This window comes from Panthera leo, chromosome F2 (assembly GCF_018350215.1).
Source record: "Panthera leo isolate Ple1 chromosome F2, P.leo_Ple1_pat1.1, whole genome shotgun sequence".
Classification (NCBI taxonomy): Eukaryota; Metazoa; Chordata; class Mammalia; order Carnivora; family Felidae; genus Panthera; species Panthera leo.
Window position 1 is genome coordinate 73,298,476 of NC_056695.1, and position 13,618 is coordinate 73,312,093.

At 40.6% G+C, this 13,618-nt stretch overlaps 1 protein-coding gene across 5 annotated transcripts in view; it reads left to right on the plus strand.

Annotated features, from left to right (window-relative positions):
• The window catches only part of EFR3A (EFR3 homolog A), a 105,125-nt gene that overhangs the window by 66,055 nt on the left and 25,452 nt on the right, over positions 1-13,618 (plus strand). For all 5 annotated transcript variants that reach the window (XR_006198490.1, XM_042924182.1, XM_042924180.1 and 2 more), the window contains 8 exons: positions 603-717; positions 1,663-1,714; positions 4,261-4,433; positions 4,879-4,954; positions 9,740-9,901; positions 10,785-10,916; positions 12,287-12,354; positions 13,324-13,451. Coding sequence is in view for 4 of the 5 variants with exons in the window: in XM_042924182.1 (XP_042780116.1) it covers positions 603-717; positions 1,663-1,714; positions 4,261-4,433; positions 4,879-4,954; positions 9,740-9,901; positions 10,785-10,916; positions 12,287-12,354; positions 13,324-13,451 (906 nt within the window). In the remaining variant the exon portion in view is untranslated. The remainder of the gene's footprint in view (positions 1-602; positions 718-1,662; positions 1,715-4,260; positions 4,434-4,878; positions 4,955-9,739; positions 9,902-10,784; positions 10,917-12,286; positions 12,355-13,323; positions 13,452-13,618) is intronic.

Below are 13,618 nucleotides of genomic sequence, written 5' to 3' on the forward strand. Positions count from 1 at the left end.
CAAACAAGAATTTCATCAGAAATACTACCAAAGGGTTTTTTTTTTCCGTCCTTTTTCTAAAGGCCCAACTCAAATCGATGATGGTTTGCCACTGTAAACTATATGCAAAAGACTGTCAGACGTTTACTGTTTTATCTGAGTATTAGTCTGTACTGCACATCTTCTATACATGATTAAGTGATTTTGGACAAAAGAAATTAGAATACCTTTGGAGTTAGGGGCACCTGGGTGGCTCAGTTGGTTAAGCCTCCGACTTCAGCTCAGGTCATGATCACATGTTCCCTGACTTCGAGCCCCGTGTCAGGCTCTGTGCCTATAGCTCAGAGCCTGGAGCCTGCTTCAGATTCCGTGTCCCACCCACCCTCGCCCCTCCCCCTCTCGCACTCTGTCTCTGTCTCTCTGTCTCTCTCTCTCTGTCTCTCAAAAATAAAATTAAAAAATTAAAAAAAAAATAATATTTTTAGTGTTATATGTAACCGAAAGACATTGTTTTACCACATATTGAAAGCTTTGATTAAAAATGTGTTATGATTTTGTATTATGGAAAAATAACCTTTTCAATGTGTAAGATTTATCCTAACTTGATCCTAATATTTTCATAGGATTTTTTGGAAGTAACCTACCAGATTATCAGAGGTCAGAAATCATGATGTTCATTATGGGAAAAGTACCCGTTTTTGGAACATCCACTCACACTTTGGATATCAGTCAACTAGGGTATGATTATGTAGTTTTCCTATGTTCTCAATCTATAGATTTTAATTTAATCTTGGGTTTAATTTCATTGTGATGTTATAAAATGGTTTTTTTTTAATCATTAGTAATAAAAATCCTGTGGAAAACATTGTTTTTATGGCACTAGATTGCTAACCAGTTGCATCAACATTGTGTGATTTTAGAATCCGTTTTCAAAATATCATACATTCTCAAGTTTTCTATGTCTTATATTGACTAGGTTGAAGGTTTATTTAGCTTGGACATTATCTATGTACCTACGTGATGTAGGGTAACACTTCAGATTTCCTGTCATAATTTTAAAGATGAATGTCGCTTTTGCCAGAATGTTGACTTATTCCTAGAATTTTAGTGATTTTAAAGATCATATGTTTTGGCTTCCTCATTTTATAGTTTGATTTGATTTTACAACATGCTACAGCTTTAGTTTGTAAATATTTTTGTGTTTTTAATTTAATAAAGAAATGATAGTCTCGATTTGATTTATATTTCTTTGACCATTAATTAGATAACCTTTTCCAGTTGTTAGCTCTTTTTTTGAATCATCTGTCCATTCCTGCTTATTGGTACATGTTAAATAGTTACTATGTCAGTTATATTCAAGATAAATACATTCTCCAATTTGTAGCATCTTTTAACTGGGGTTTCATTGTGGGCTCATATGATTGAATATCATTACATTATTGGTCTGTTTTCTTTGAGAGCTAGCTAATAGCTTTTTAATTTCTGTTTGAATTTTTGTGTTTGTGTTTTACATAGAACTCTTTAATTTATATGAAATTGACTTGAATATAAAGTGAGCCATGACTTTAGCTAGTATGAAAACAGTCTGTAACCAAAATAGAGTTTTAAAATTAACCAATAAAGGAAATAATGTTAATGTCGATAACTATTAATAAGATAATACCAGTATTTTGTATATCTTAGGGATTTGGGAACCAGGCGGATTCAGATAATGTTGCTGAGATCTTTACTTATGGTAAGGCATTTAAGATAAGTGAAGAATACACTTCCATTATTGAAGAGGTTAAAAGAACAGCTTGACGTTATCAACGTTTTCTTGTACTGTAAGATACTATCTATTTATGGTTAGTCTTTTCCCTATGGCTTATATTCTTAAATATTTTATTTTATTCTTTTACTGTTTATTCCTCACTTCTGTCATCTTATTTTGACCTCCACAATGACAAAACATATAAAGGGTAGAAAGTATTGTGTTTCATACACGAAGATGCTTGGGCCCAGAGGCTTGGAGCTGAAGACTAGAACTCGAGTGTGAAACCATGTTCTTGTTACAAATCAGGCCATTTCTTTCGCACACTGACCAAATAATGACTTCTTGTTTGGATAGCAGTTCAGCTATAAATAGCTACAAAGGAAAAGCATACCTAACATGTGAAGTCCTCTGAATATTTTATAGTAATTATTTTCATCTTTGATTTGACTATCTAGACCAAACTAGGAGCTGATTATTTGGAATGGATGTCCTTTCCAAATCTTTATCTTTAAAGATCTTTAAAATCTGTTTTAGGAAATCTTCATTATACACATGATCCCATTTTTTAAAAGAAATATTTCATACCTAGAGATTAGGAATATCTTTTGTGTTTCATTTTTAATTCTGGTTATTGTGCTTGCCTTACAGAAGTTTTCAAAATATGCCAACATTTATCAGTCCTTTCATATGTTTTGTGCCTTCTTATTTGTATGCTGTTTAAGAACCCTTACCTCCTCGGGGCGCCTGGGTGGCTCAGTCAGTTGGGCGTTCGGCTTCAGCTCAGATCATGATCTCACAGTCCGTGGGTTTGAGCCCTGCATCGGGCTCTGTGCTGACAGCTCAGAGCCTGGAGCCTGCTTTGGATTCTGTGTCTCCCTCTCTCTCTGCCCCTCCCCTGCTCATGCTCTGTCTCTCTGTGTCTCAAAAATAAATAAAAACATTAAAAAAATTAAAAAAAAAGAAAAAGAACCCTTACCCCCCTCTTATGATACTAATGCATTTTGTTTATATTTTCTTATGAAAGTTTCTCAAATTTGGCTCTTTTTTTTAAAATTTATTTTGAGAGAGAGAGAGAGAGAGAGAGAGAAAGTGCATGCTTAAGAGCAAACAGAGGAGGGGCAGAGAAAGAGAGAGAGAATCTCAGGCAGGATCCATGCTGTCAGAGCAAAGCCCAGTGTGGGGCTCAGTCGCACAAACTATGAGATGATGACCTAAACCGAAATCAGAATCAGACACTTAACCACCTGAGCCACCCACGTGCCCCTAAAATTTAGTTTTCCATAGCTGTATCTTTGAAGTTGATTTTTGTCTGTGATGTGAGACTTGGATATATTTTTAACTTTTCTAGGTGGGTAGCAGTTGTCCTACCAATTTCCTTGCTTACTTATAAAATCCCCTCCGTCTGAGGGACGCCTGGGTGGCTCAGTCAGTTAAGCCTCTGACTCCTGATTTCGGCTCAGGTCATAATCTCACGGTTGGTGAGATCGAGCCCAGTGTTGGCCTCTGAGCTGAGTGTGGAACCTGCTTGGGATTCTCTCTTTCCTTCTCTTGCCCACGTTCCCCTCTCTCCCTCCCTCTTTCTCTCCCTCCCTCTTTCTCTCCCTCCCTCCCTCCCTCCCTCCATCTCTCTCTCTCCCTCCCTCCCTCCCTCCCTCCCTCCCTCTCACTGTCTCTCTGTCTCTCTCAATAAATAAATAAACATTTAAAACTAAATAAAATCACCTCAAATTGTAGTAAGTCCCCAAATGTAAATGTCAGATGTTCATATTTGTAATCCTGAATGTAGAGATTCCCCACCTGGAATTTCTTTTGTTTTTAAGCCTTTTCATTAAAAACAAGTACCCTGAATAAATCATCTTGTCTCTAATCCTAATTGTACCACTTAGTCACCCGAATGAATGCCTATGTGGTATGGTTAAAATGTTTAATAGCATTTAAGTATTTTCTCTTTAAAAGCTTTAAATTTGGAACATGGAGATAACATCCGGAAATGTCAGAGCAAGTAATGAATAAAGTACAGCTTTCCAAAATAAAAATGTATTCCTGTTAACCTAAACTGTTTACTTTAGAAGAAAAATTTGCCAATTTAAAATCAAAATTTTGAGGTCTTACCTGTACTATTTGCTACCTAATACCTTGTGTCCATTTAGTACTGACTACCTGTCCCATAGATTCTTAACCCTCTCTGAGCCTCTTTTCTTCACCATATGGGGGTACACACTGATGCCTGCCTCATAGGGATGAGGAGAAGATGAGGTTAATACTCATACAGTGCATCTTTAGATCCGTGCCTGGCACATGGTAAGCATGTGCTTGTATTAATTTTATTCTCTTCATTATGGTATTTTTGTAAATTCAGTAAAATCCTCACTACCTTAGAAGTTTCCTCTTTGTTTTTCATTCAGGCTTATGTTCATAATTGCTGTTTCCCTAAGTTTATGGTTCTTATAAAACAGTTTGAGCATTTTATCAAAGAAGGATTCATGACAAAGGTTTTTTGTTGCTTTGTTTTTCCTCCCTGTAATCAGGTGACCTCTGGATATAAAGCAAAGACCATTGTTACTGCACTGCCTGGGTCTTTTCTGGATCCTTTGTTATCACCATCCCTCATGGAAGACTATGAACTGAGACAGTTAGTCTTGGAAGTAATGCATAACCTCATGGATCGCCATGACAACAGGGCAAAACTTCGAGGGATCAGGTATTGGGCCATTTTGAAATAGGCTTAATGATAATGTTTTTAAATTTAATGTATTTAATATTGTGATTTTTTTTAATCTAAGATTTTTAAGATTTATTCAAAGTTTAATTGGTATTGAGGCAATTTAATTATTAATCAAGAGAGGAAATGTTTAAAGGTCTTTTAATGCATTTGCAGAGATCTCGTCTATTAGTAATCGCTAGTCATGTGACTTTTATTTTGGCTTTGCTTTAAACTCAGGAATGACAGGAGTCAAGATGATTTTATGAAATTCCCCTTAATTGAGGTTGGTAATTCAGTAGTATCATTACATATAGGCTTATTTCAAATGCTCATTGAAATGTGTTGAAAAGTTCGAATTCCTAAGTATAACTATGATATGCCCTAGAAGGTACAATTTTATAACTAAATATGCTATTCATGAAAAATGATCTGTTGTCTCTAGAATAATACCAGATGTAGCTGACCTAAAGATAAAAAGAGAAAAAATTTGTAGACAAGACACAAGTTTCATGAAAAAGGTAAGATTATTTTCATAAAAATAATGCATGATAAAAGTTATAGCTGTTTGACTTGTTAGGTAGTTATACATTGATCTGTGACCTTAAAAGGAAGCCATTCAGGTTTGGAGTTGGAAGTCTCAAGCTGCCATCTTTTTTTTTTTTTTTAAGTTCATTTTTGAGATGGGGGGAGGGGCAGAGAGAGAAGGAGACACAGAATCCGAAGCAGGTTCCAGGCTCTGAGCTGCCAGCACAGAGCCCAGTGCGGGGCTCAAACCCACAAACTGCGAGATCGTGACCTGAGCCTGAGCCGAAGCTGGATGCCTAACCGGCCGAGCCACCCAGGCGCCCCCAAGCCATCTTTAGCCCTCCCACCTTACCACACCTATCTTGAGGGTATCTCTTCTAGCCTGTGTTTAAGCATTGTTGGATGCTACGGTAGTTCTAAATTCTTCCTTTGAGTAAAATGTCTCTCTGTAATTTCTGTCCCACACTCCTCTCCACCCCAAACACACACACTGATTCCACTTTTAATGGCTTGTTTTTGAAAATACTTATCACTATTGAAGAAATAAATATAATGAGTATTTACTGTATTAGGCATTATTCTGTGCATTATTTGGGATATGAAGATGAGGTAGGCAGGATTTCTGCCCTTCTAAATCATACTTAACTAGATTTTCATTATGATTACTTAAATTTATTTATTTATTTATGTATTTAGAGAGCAAGCGCACGTGCAAGTGGGGGAGGGGCAGAGAGCAAGAAGGAGAGACAGAGAATCCCAAGGAGGCTCTGCACTGCCAGCACGGAGCCCGATGCCGGACTTGAACTCACAAACCTTGAGATCGTGACCTGAGGCCAAAGTTGGACACTTAACCAACTGAGCCATCCAGGCGCCCCCCGATCACTTAAATTTTGTAGGTTTCTTGGCTGGTAGCTGAATTTAGAAAATCATGACACTTAAAAGTTATTTAGCATAGTGAATAATTTTTCTGTGTATTCTTCATCCAAAGCTTGAGTATTTGCTAGATTCTGAGCTCCACATTGAGAGGTACAACAGTCTCCATGACACAAACATGCCAGCTGGCTTCAAGATAATCCCAGTCATGGTGGATAAGTGCTTTGGTCTTTAGAGGTGCAGGGAACAGCAGACAGCCCCATAGGAAGATAGATGCAGACGTCTATAACACCCGTTCTTTTTTTGGCTCATTACTAGGCCATGCTTTGTCCCTGTCACCATCTTTTGTTTTGCTATTACTGTTGATTGCTGTGTTTCAAGTTAATGCCCCTACAGTTTAAAACTTCATTGAGGGCTCGCTCGCTCTGTCTCTCTCTCAAAAATAAACAAACATTTTAAAAATTGAAAAAAACCCCTTCATTTGAAAAATGATTTATAGGGGTGCCTGGGTGGCTCAGTCGGTTGAGCGTCCGACTCTTTATCCCTCAGGTCACGATCCCAGGATCATGGGATTGACCTGTGTCAATCCCTGTGTCAAGCCCTCCTGCTCAGCATGGAGCCTGCTTCAGATTCTTTCTCTCCCTGTTTCCCTCACTTGCACACGCTCGCGCGCTCTCTCTCTCTCTCTCGCTCTCGCTCGCGCTCTTGTTTTCTCCCTCTGCCCGTTTCCCCCATTCACAGATGTGTATGCTCTTTCTAAAATAATTTAAAAAATGATTAATGAAATACCGTCACTGAATTAATGTGAGTAAAATGATTCTTTGTTTGGCTATGTTATATATGAAAAAAGTGGTTAATAAATAGGGCAAAGGCATTAACTCTTTCCAGCTTTTACTTTTTCAGTATTTCTTTATATTATCCAGTTAATGAAAGAAGTTGTTTCTCATCACTGAAGAAATTTTAATCATGATAAATAGAATGAATTTTGAAAACTCATTGATAGTTAACTTTTAGGTTTTGACTTTATGTAATGACATTAAGCAATCCTGAATTTAAGGACTGGATTCATTTTATTTTATCTAGTATGACAGTAACAAATACTCCTTTTCATTGCTTAATTTTGCGAGCCAACCAGTTTGGAAGGGTCCAGTTGGACTGAAAGATTAGACTATTATTCCATGTCTAAATTATTAAAAGTTTTGAATTTTTAAAGTTCTCTGGATTAGTTATCCTTCCATTTTATAATGTTAAATAACTGGCAAAGCGTTTGGTACTGTTAGTATGAACCTTTTCTTTCTGGTGTATCGCGGTGTGATCTGTTCATTTTTGTCAAATTCAATTTTATTTTTATAACTGGACAGCCTTTTTCATTTACCTTCCAGTTTATTCTGTGAGTCAAAATGTTGCTTGGTTTCTTATGCAGCTTTAACTGGCACCTTGTGGCGATATCAGCAGAGGCCTAAAGGGAATAAAGTTGGGGCTGTCTAGTCAGGGGATGATGGATCGCCCTCTGGATAGCACTACCCAGCCCAAGACTGCTCCATCCCCGCGCCTGAGGGACATCTTAGGCTTTGGGTCTGTGTTTGGAGAACCGCGTCCCAGGCAGGAAGCTTCACAGTTGACGTTGGGAGGCGCTCCTTCGCCTCTCATTTCCTGACGCTTCCGGGCACAAGGACGAGCCGTCGCCGCTCGGTATCTGGTGCCCAAAGCTCTACTCCTGACCGAATGTCGCCACACGGGGGAGCTCTCGGGAACGGTGTCGGCAGCTCAGGGAATCCCGCGGAGGAAGAAAGTACGAGTTGTTTTGCAATGTAGCAGGTGCGGGCACCGTCCGGTTGGCCCAACGGCGGAGGCGCCGCCGCGCCCGGCCCGCCACAGCCCCGTGTCTTCCTCGGCGGGAAATCCCTGTTCTTTCATGAAAACGGACTCGTTGCCTTCCCCCCCCCCCCCCCTTCACGGTTTGCCACCTACGTGTTCATCTGTAGCTCCCTGAACAATACAGTAGTAGGGTTTTGTCAGTTTTTGTATTTTGTAGGAAAGGAACCAGACCGTGTCACGTGTACTCTTAGGTCTCCTTTCGTTCAGCTCCGCTTTGGTAAATTTTGTTCACATGCGTAGCCGCGTAGTGTTGCGGACCACGAACGCACTAAGTTACGCGTTCTCCTGTCGGGGACGTTTGAATGGTCCTTAGTTTGGGGCTGTCGTGGACCGGGCTGCCGTGAGCGTTACTGTACGCGTGGTGTGCTGTGGGCAGCCCGTTTCTCTGAGGCCCGTAGGAGAGGCCTTGCCAAGTAAGGGGTCATGGGTTCTTCAGATTTGCTAGACCATGCCAAACCGCTTTGTGAAGTCCTCATGCTGATCTGCACTCTGTTATCCTAGTACGTGCTGTTCGACTTTCAAGTTATCTAACATGATGTGTATGCAGTAGGTCGAAAACCACCTTGAATCACTTAAGGAGCCCGGTATCTAAACTCCCACGTGTGCGAGCTTTGACGTTGATCGTGTTCGGGAGCCACAGGATTCCGGAAAGGGTCGGGGAGGGCCCAGTGCATACACCATTGTCACACGCCCAAGTATAGAACCATTTGAGAGAGACAGACTCTGGACTCAGGAGACTGTGCTGGTCTTGCCCATCGGCTCTTTCCCCGACGTGAACAACCAGATGAATCTGCTGAGAAACAAGTCCGGAGTGTTCAGGTCAAGTCCCTCCACGTCTGAAGGACTAAGCCCCTAGTGTTCTTAATCCCGGCTGCACGTCAGAATCACCCGGGGAGCCCTGTGCTTTAAAAATACCGAGGCTTGGGGGGCGCCTGGGTGGCGCAGTCGGTTAAGCGTCCGACTTCAGCCAGGTCACGATCTCGCGGTCCGTGGGTTCGAGCCCCGCGTCAGGCTCTGGGCTGATGGCTCGGAGCCTGGAGCCTGTTTCGGATTCTGTGTCTCCCTCTCTCTCTCTCTGCCCCTCCCCCGTTCATGCTCTGTCTCTCTCTGTCCCAAAAATAAATATAAAAAAAAAAAAAAAAAAAAATACCGAGGCTTGGGCTTCGTAACCATAAACCATGTTGGGATGGGCAGCGGGGAGGGTAGAAACACAGTGGTCATTCCAGTCTCCCAGGGGTTGTAGCTGCAGTTCGTGTGGAGAATCAGTGCAGCGAGTTGAGTTCGTTACCACACGGTGACTTTAAATGGGAAACACGCTCCCGTTTTTGTTACTCTCACTTAGCAGTTGCCCCGTACCCAGGAATGCTTTGGATAGGGAAAGCTTCCGTATCCTGTATCAACTTACTTAGATTAGTTTGGTTTGGGGGGACCCTTTTGCAGTCCCTGGAGTGGGATAACCTCTCCCTCGTATAGGGCTCTGGGCTGGCCTTTGGTCCCTCCGTCGTCCCTCCACGGTCCCTCCATGCCAGAGTACAGCAGAACCTGCCGGCACTCCTCCCTGACAGCCCCTAAGCCGCCTCACAGGAGACTGCCTGTGAAGGCCAGGAGCCCGAGCGCATTTCCCCGGAGCCACATGTTTTGTTTTCTTTTATCCTTGCCAAGGCTGCGTTGCAGAAGTCTCTCCCATGATTCTGTCAGCCGTTTCACCTTTTTCCCGAATCAATCCATAAGTTGCTTTTGTCTTTTCAAATGATCACTAAAAGCATTTTCATTGTTTACACGAGAACTGTTTCCTACTTGCTGTTTTTATTTATGATTCATTCTTCAACTCTGATGTTAGCTCGTAGTTCGTTTGTTGGTACTGATAGTCGTGATACAATATGATCATCTGGTTATCAGCTTCAGTTTCTCTTCCATGTTTAGTCATGTAATAAGGGCTACTGTGTACGCGGTTCTGGGCATGGGACATCTGTCTGTACTACACTTTAAGCAAAGTCACCTTCTTCCTCTGTCATTTCCCTTTTCAGAACGGGCAACAACTATATCGGCACATATATTTGGGCTGTAAAGAGGAAGACAATGTTCAGAAAAACTATGAGCTACTTTATACTTCTCTTGCTCTCATCACTATTGAATTGGCCAATGAGGAAGTGGTTATTGATCTCATTCGATTAGCCATTGCTTTACAGGTATGCTTTCGTCATCTTTCACTGAAGAAAACAGTTTGCTTTATGAACCAGATACCATCTTTATAGTGGTGTTGCCTTTATCCAACGTCATTAATTTCATGTTTATTTTTTTAAGTTTGTGTATTTATTCTGAGAGCTGGAGGGAGAGGAGAAGGGGCAGAGAGAGAATCCCAGGTAGGCTTTGTGCTAACAGCGCAGAGCGCAACTCAGGGCTCGAACTCATGAACCGTGAGGTCAGGGCCTGAACTAAAATCAAGAGCCGGACACTTAGCCGACTGAGCCACCCAGGTGCCGCAAGGACATGAAGTTTAAAAGGGAGGCGTCTACTTTTAAATCTGAAATACTCAAGGTTATGATCACATTCATTCTTTTAACAAATACCGAATGAGCATCAGTTGTGTGCCAAATTTGTTCAAAGCCATGGGAATACGGTGATGAAAGAACAGCACGGTCCCTCTGCTCATGCTCTCGGTCTGGCGGGGGAGAGGGTCAGTCCATAGCCGTTACGAGTGTAGCTGTTTAATCGGAGTGTAAGCGTTATGTATTGAAAGGACGGCATGTAATGGGAATACATATCAGATGTGTATTTTAATATAAGATACTTGTACGTGTATGTGTGCATATATATACACGTGTGTCTTTTTGTGTATTTCCTGCCCCCGACCCCAAAAGACTCTCCTAAGACAGAGCTATTTGAGAGATTTAACGCCTCTGTATATGGACATTTATTTTCCTTTTAGAATTCTTTAAAAAATAACTTCTTATAAGGTGACATTTTTATCAGCACTCCAGACGACCTGCCGTTTTTCAGCATAGTCATAGAGAAAATGCTGGTGGAGCGTAAGACCTTGATCTGTCAGCCGTGTTTGTTTTTTTATTAAAGGACAGTGCGATTATCAATGAGGATAATTTGTCCATGTTCCATCGCTGTGGAATCATGGCTCTGGTTGCGGCCTATCTCAACTTTGTAAGTCAGATGATAGCCGTCCCAGCGTTTTGCCAGCACGTCAGCAAGGTAACGTATTTAGGAAAGTTCTTCAACTTGATTTCTATATAAAAATGACTGATTTTCTTCCAGAGATGATGATTTTCGATTTTGATGATCGTGTGTCAAATTATAAAGATAATGCTGTAAAAATATGCATCACTTTTTTAGTAGTGACTAATTGAAACTCAAACTACAGCTAGTGTTTATATTTTCTTTGCTGCCTGTCGTTTTATTAGAACTTTTTTGTGTGGTGGTCAAGTAGAATACGTGGTTTTCTTCTAGAATAAGTCATGTGAATTCTTACATAATTGTTTTCCCTTTAAACCGTTATGAATCTTAGCATCGAAATCATTTTTTATTATACTGGTTTATACTATTTTAGTTATTGTTTTAAGCCAATCTGTTTGAGCCAGATCTCAGAGGTTGAATGTTTTTTTTAATGTCTATTTTTGGGAAAGAGAGCATGTGCACATGCACAGGGAAGGGACAGAGACAGCGGATCCTAAGCAGGCTCTACACTGTCAGCAGAGAGCCCAGTGTGGGGCTCGAACTCACGAACCGTGAGAAGTCGGTCGCTTAACCAGCTAAGCCACCCAGGTGTGCCTCCACAGGTTGAATTATTGGAGAAAACGTTCAACTATATTCAGCTTTTTTCAGCAGTACCTCATTTAATAGCTACTTGCACAATTTAATACATGTTTCACTTACCTGGCAGAGAGAGTCCACTCTAATTTTTATTCTTTAAAGATATCGGTCAAGGAGAGCCTTATTTTTATAATATTGGAAGCACATCTCCCAGTCCACGCTAAAATGTAGGTGTTCAGTGCATTCTAAGAAAGAAAACATTGATTTGTTAAGCAATTGTTTGAGCTAATATTTGATGCCTGTCATGAGAGATACAAATGTTACAAAAGCAGATTGCCCCCTCCAAGTTGCCCCCAGTGGGGTGGAGGGGACAGATCCCAGAAGCACATTGAGACCTCATGCACGGGCCCCAGAAGATGGCACAGGAGAGTGAGGGTGCTGAGGGCCCAGTGCTTGGTCCAGGGCAGTGGCATTTGAGAAAATAGGTGTTCTTATCCTGTTGTGGTAGGCTTAATCAAATGTAATATGTTCTTGTTGTTTTTTACTATGTGTATTATTTTATTCTCATGGTTTTGAGACCAGCTGAAGTTTTGAAATAATAAATGTGAAATAATTTGAAATAATTTGAAATAATAAATGTGAAAATAAAATGAGCATTTGGGCTCTAAAATGTAGCTTAAATTCCAAAATAAAGTGCCAGTATTTTTAATAAATGTTTAATTTCTCTGTTTTTAGTTTCCCGAATTTTCAGAGCCAGGTTGTGAGGGGCAAGGTTTTCATTTTGTTTTGGTTTGTTTTTGGATATTTTTCAGGTGATTGAAATTCGAACTATGGAAGCTCCTTATTTTCTACCAGAGCATGTTTTCAGAGAGAAGTGCATGTATGTTGATTCTTTACATTTTAAGGAAGGGGTACTACTGACTTAGAAACCAACCAATGGCGATTGTCAAGGATTACACTCCTGCTAGGATGGTTTCTGGTGGTTTATAACAGTCGTTTTGGATTTCTGTCATTTAACGCATCTGACTTCTTCCTTTGCTATAACAAAGTTCTTGTACATTATAAATGTAGACTCATGCACACATGGAGTCTATCCTTGGTGAAAAACCTTACCTTGCCTTTTTTTTTAATATGGAGATATATCTCTAAAATATAACATGTTCTCATAGATAAATAAGCCAGCCTTTAAGTGAATACAATACCCTGTTCGAGACTTTCAGTAAAAGATAACAGTACTCGTCGCATGGTGGGAGAGAGAATGTTTTAAGGAGAATCAGTGTTATGCCCTGCATTCTCCCTTGCTCTTCAAATGAAAGATATATGCGAACACTACTTTATTCAAACTTGAGGCTGCCAAAGCAGTGCGATGCTGAAAGCGTTAGCATAAGATAGTATCTGGCAGTTTGAACAGAAAGTGAACCTGGATGCTCCTCTTGGGCAAGTGCTTCCTAGCATTTAGCATCGTAATACGTGCTTCACTCATCATCAGTGAGCTGCACTTCTGATTTTCTTCTCTCAGTTTTAATTAGCATGGAAGTTAAAGATGAATTGATTCCTTTTCATCATCTGATGTGTGAAGACCCACAGAATAATTAAGGCTGACTTGCCCCATTGGGATGTTACTGGAGAAGGAATCCCAGCCGAATGCTTAACATATGGGACCACAGGCCGTGTGTTCTTATGGTCCAATTAGTCACCAAAACGACACCGATTTTTCTGTTACTAATTACAGTTTAAGTTGTGTTTATCGTTGTCTTTAGGCATTGATCTGGAGTGCTTGCGTGTTAACTTATTTGTGCTCAGTAATTTAAATAATTCTGCACGACTTTTGTTTTGATCACCCTGACAGGCTTCCGAAATCTTTAGAGAAGCATGACAAAAGTTTATGCTTTTTGACCAACAAGATCGCGGAGTCACTAGGCGGAAGCGGTTACAGTGTCGAGAGGTTGTCGGTACCGTATGTGCCGCAAGTAACAGGTAAAAGGGGAGGGCAGTTCGAACCCGACTCTGGTGATGACGTTTCAGTAACGTTTCCATGAACTCAGTTAGCAAGGTGCTCACGTTACAGACGCTTAAGAGGTTTCTCAAATGCTTAAGAGGTTTTATTTTCGCTTTAGAATTTTGCGCTTGAAAACCTTTAGCCA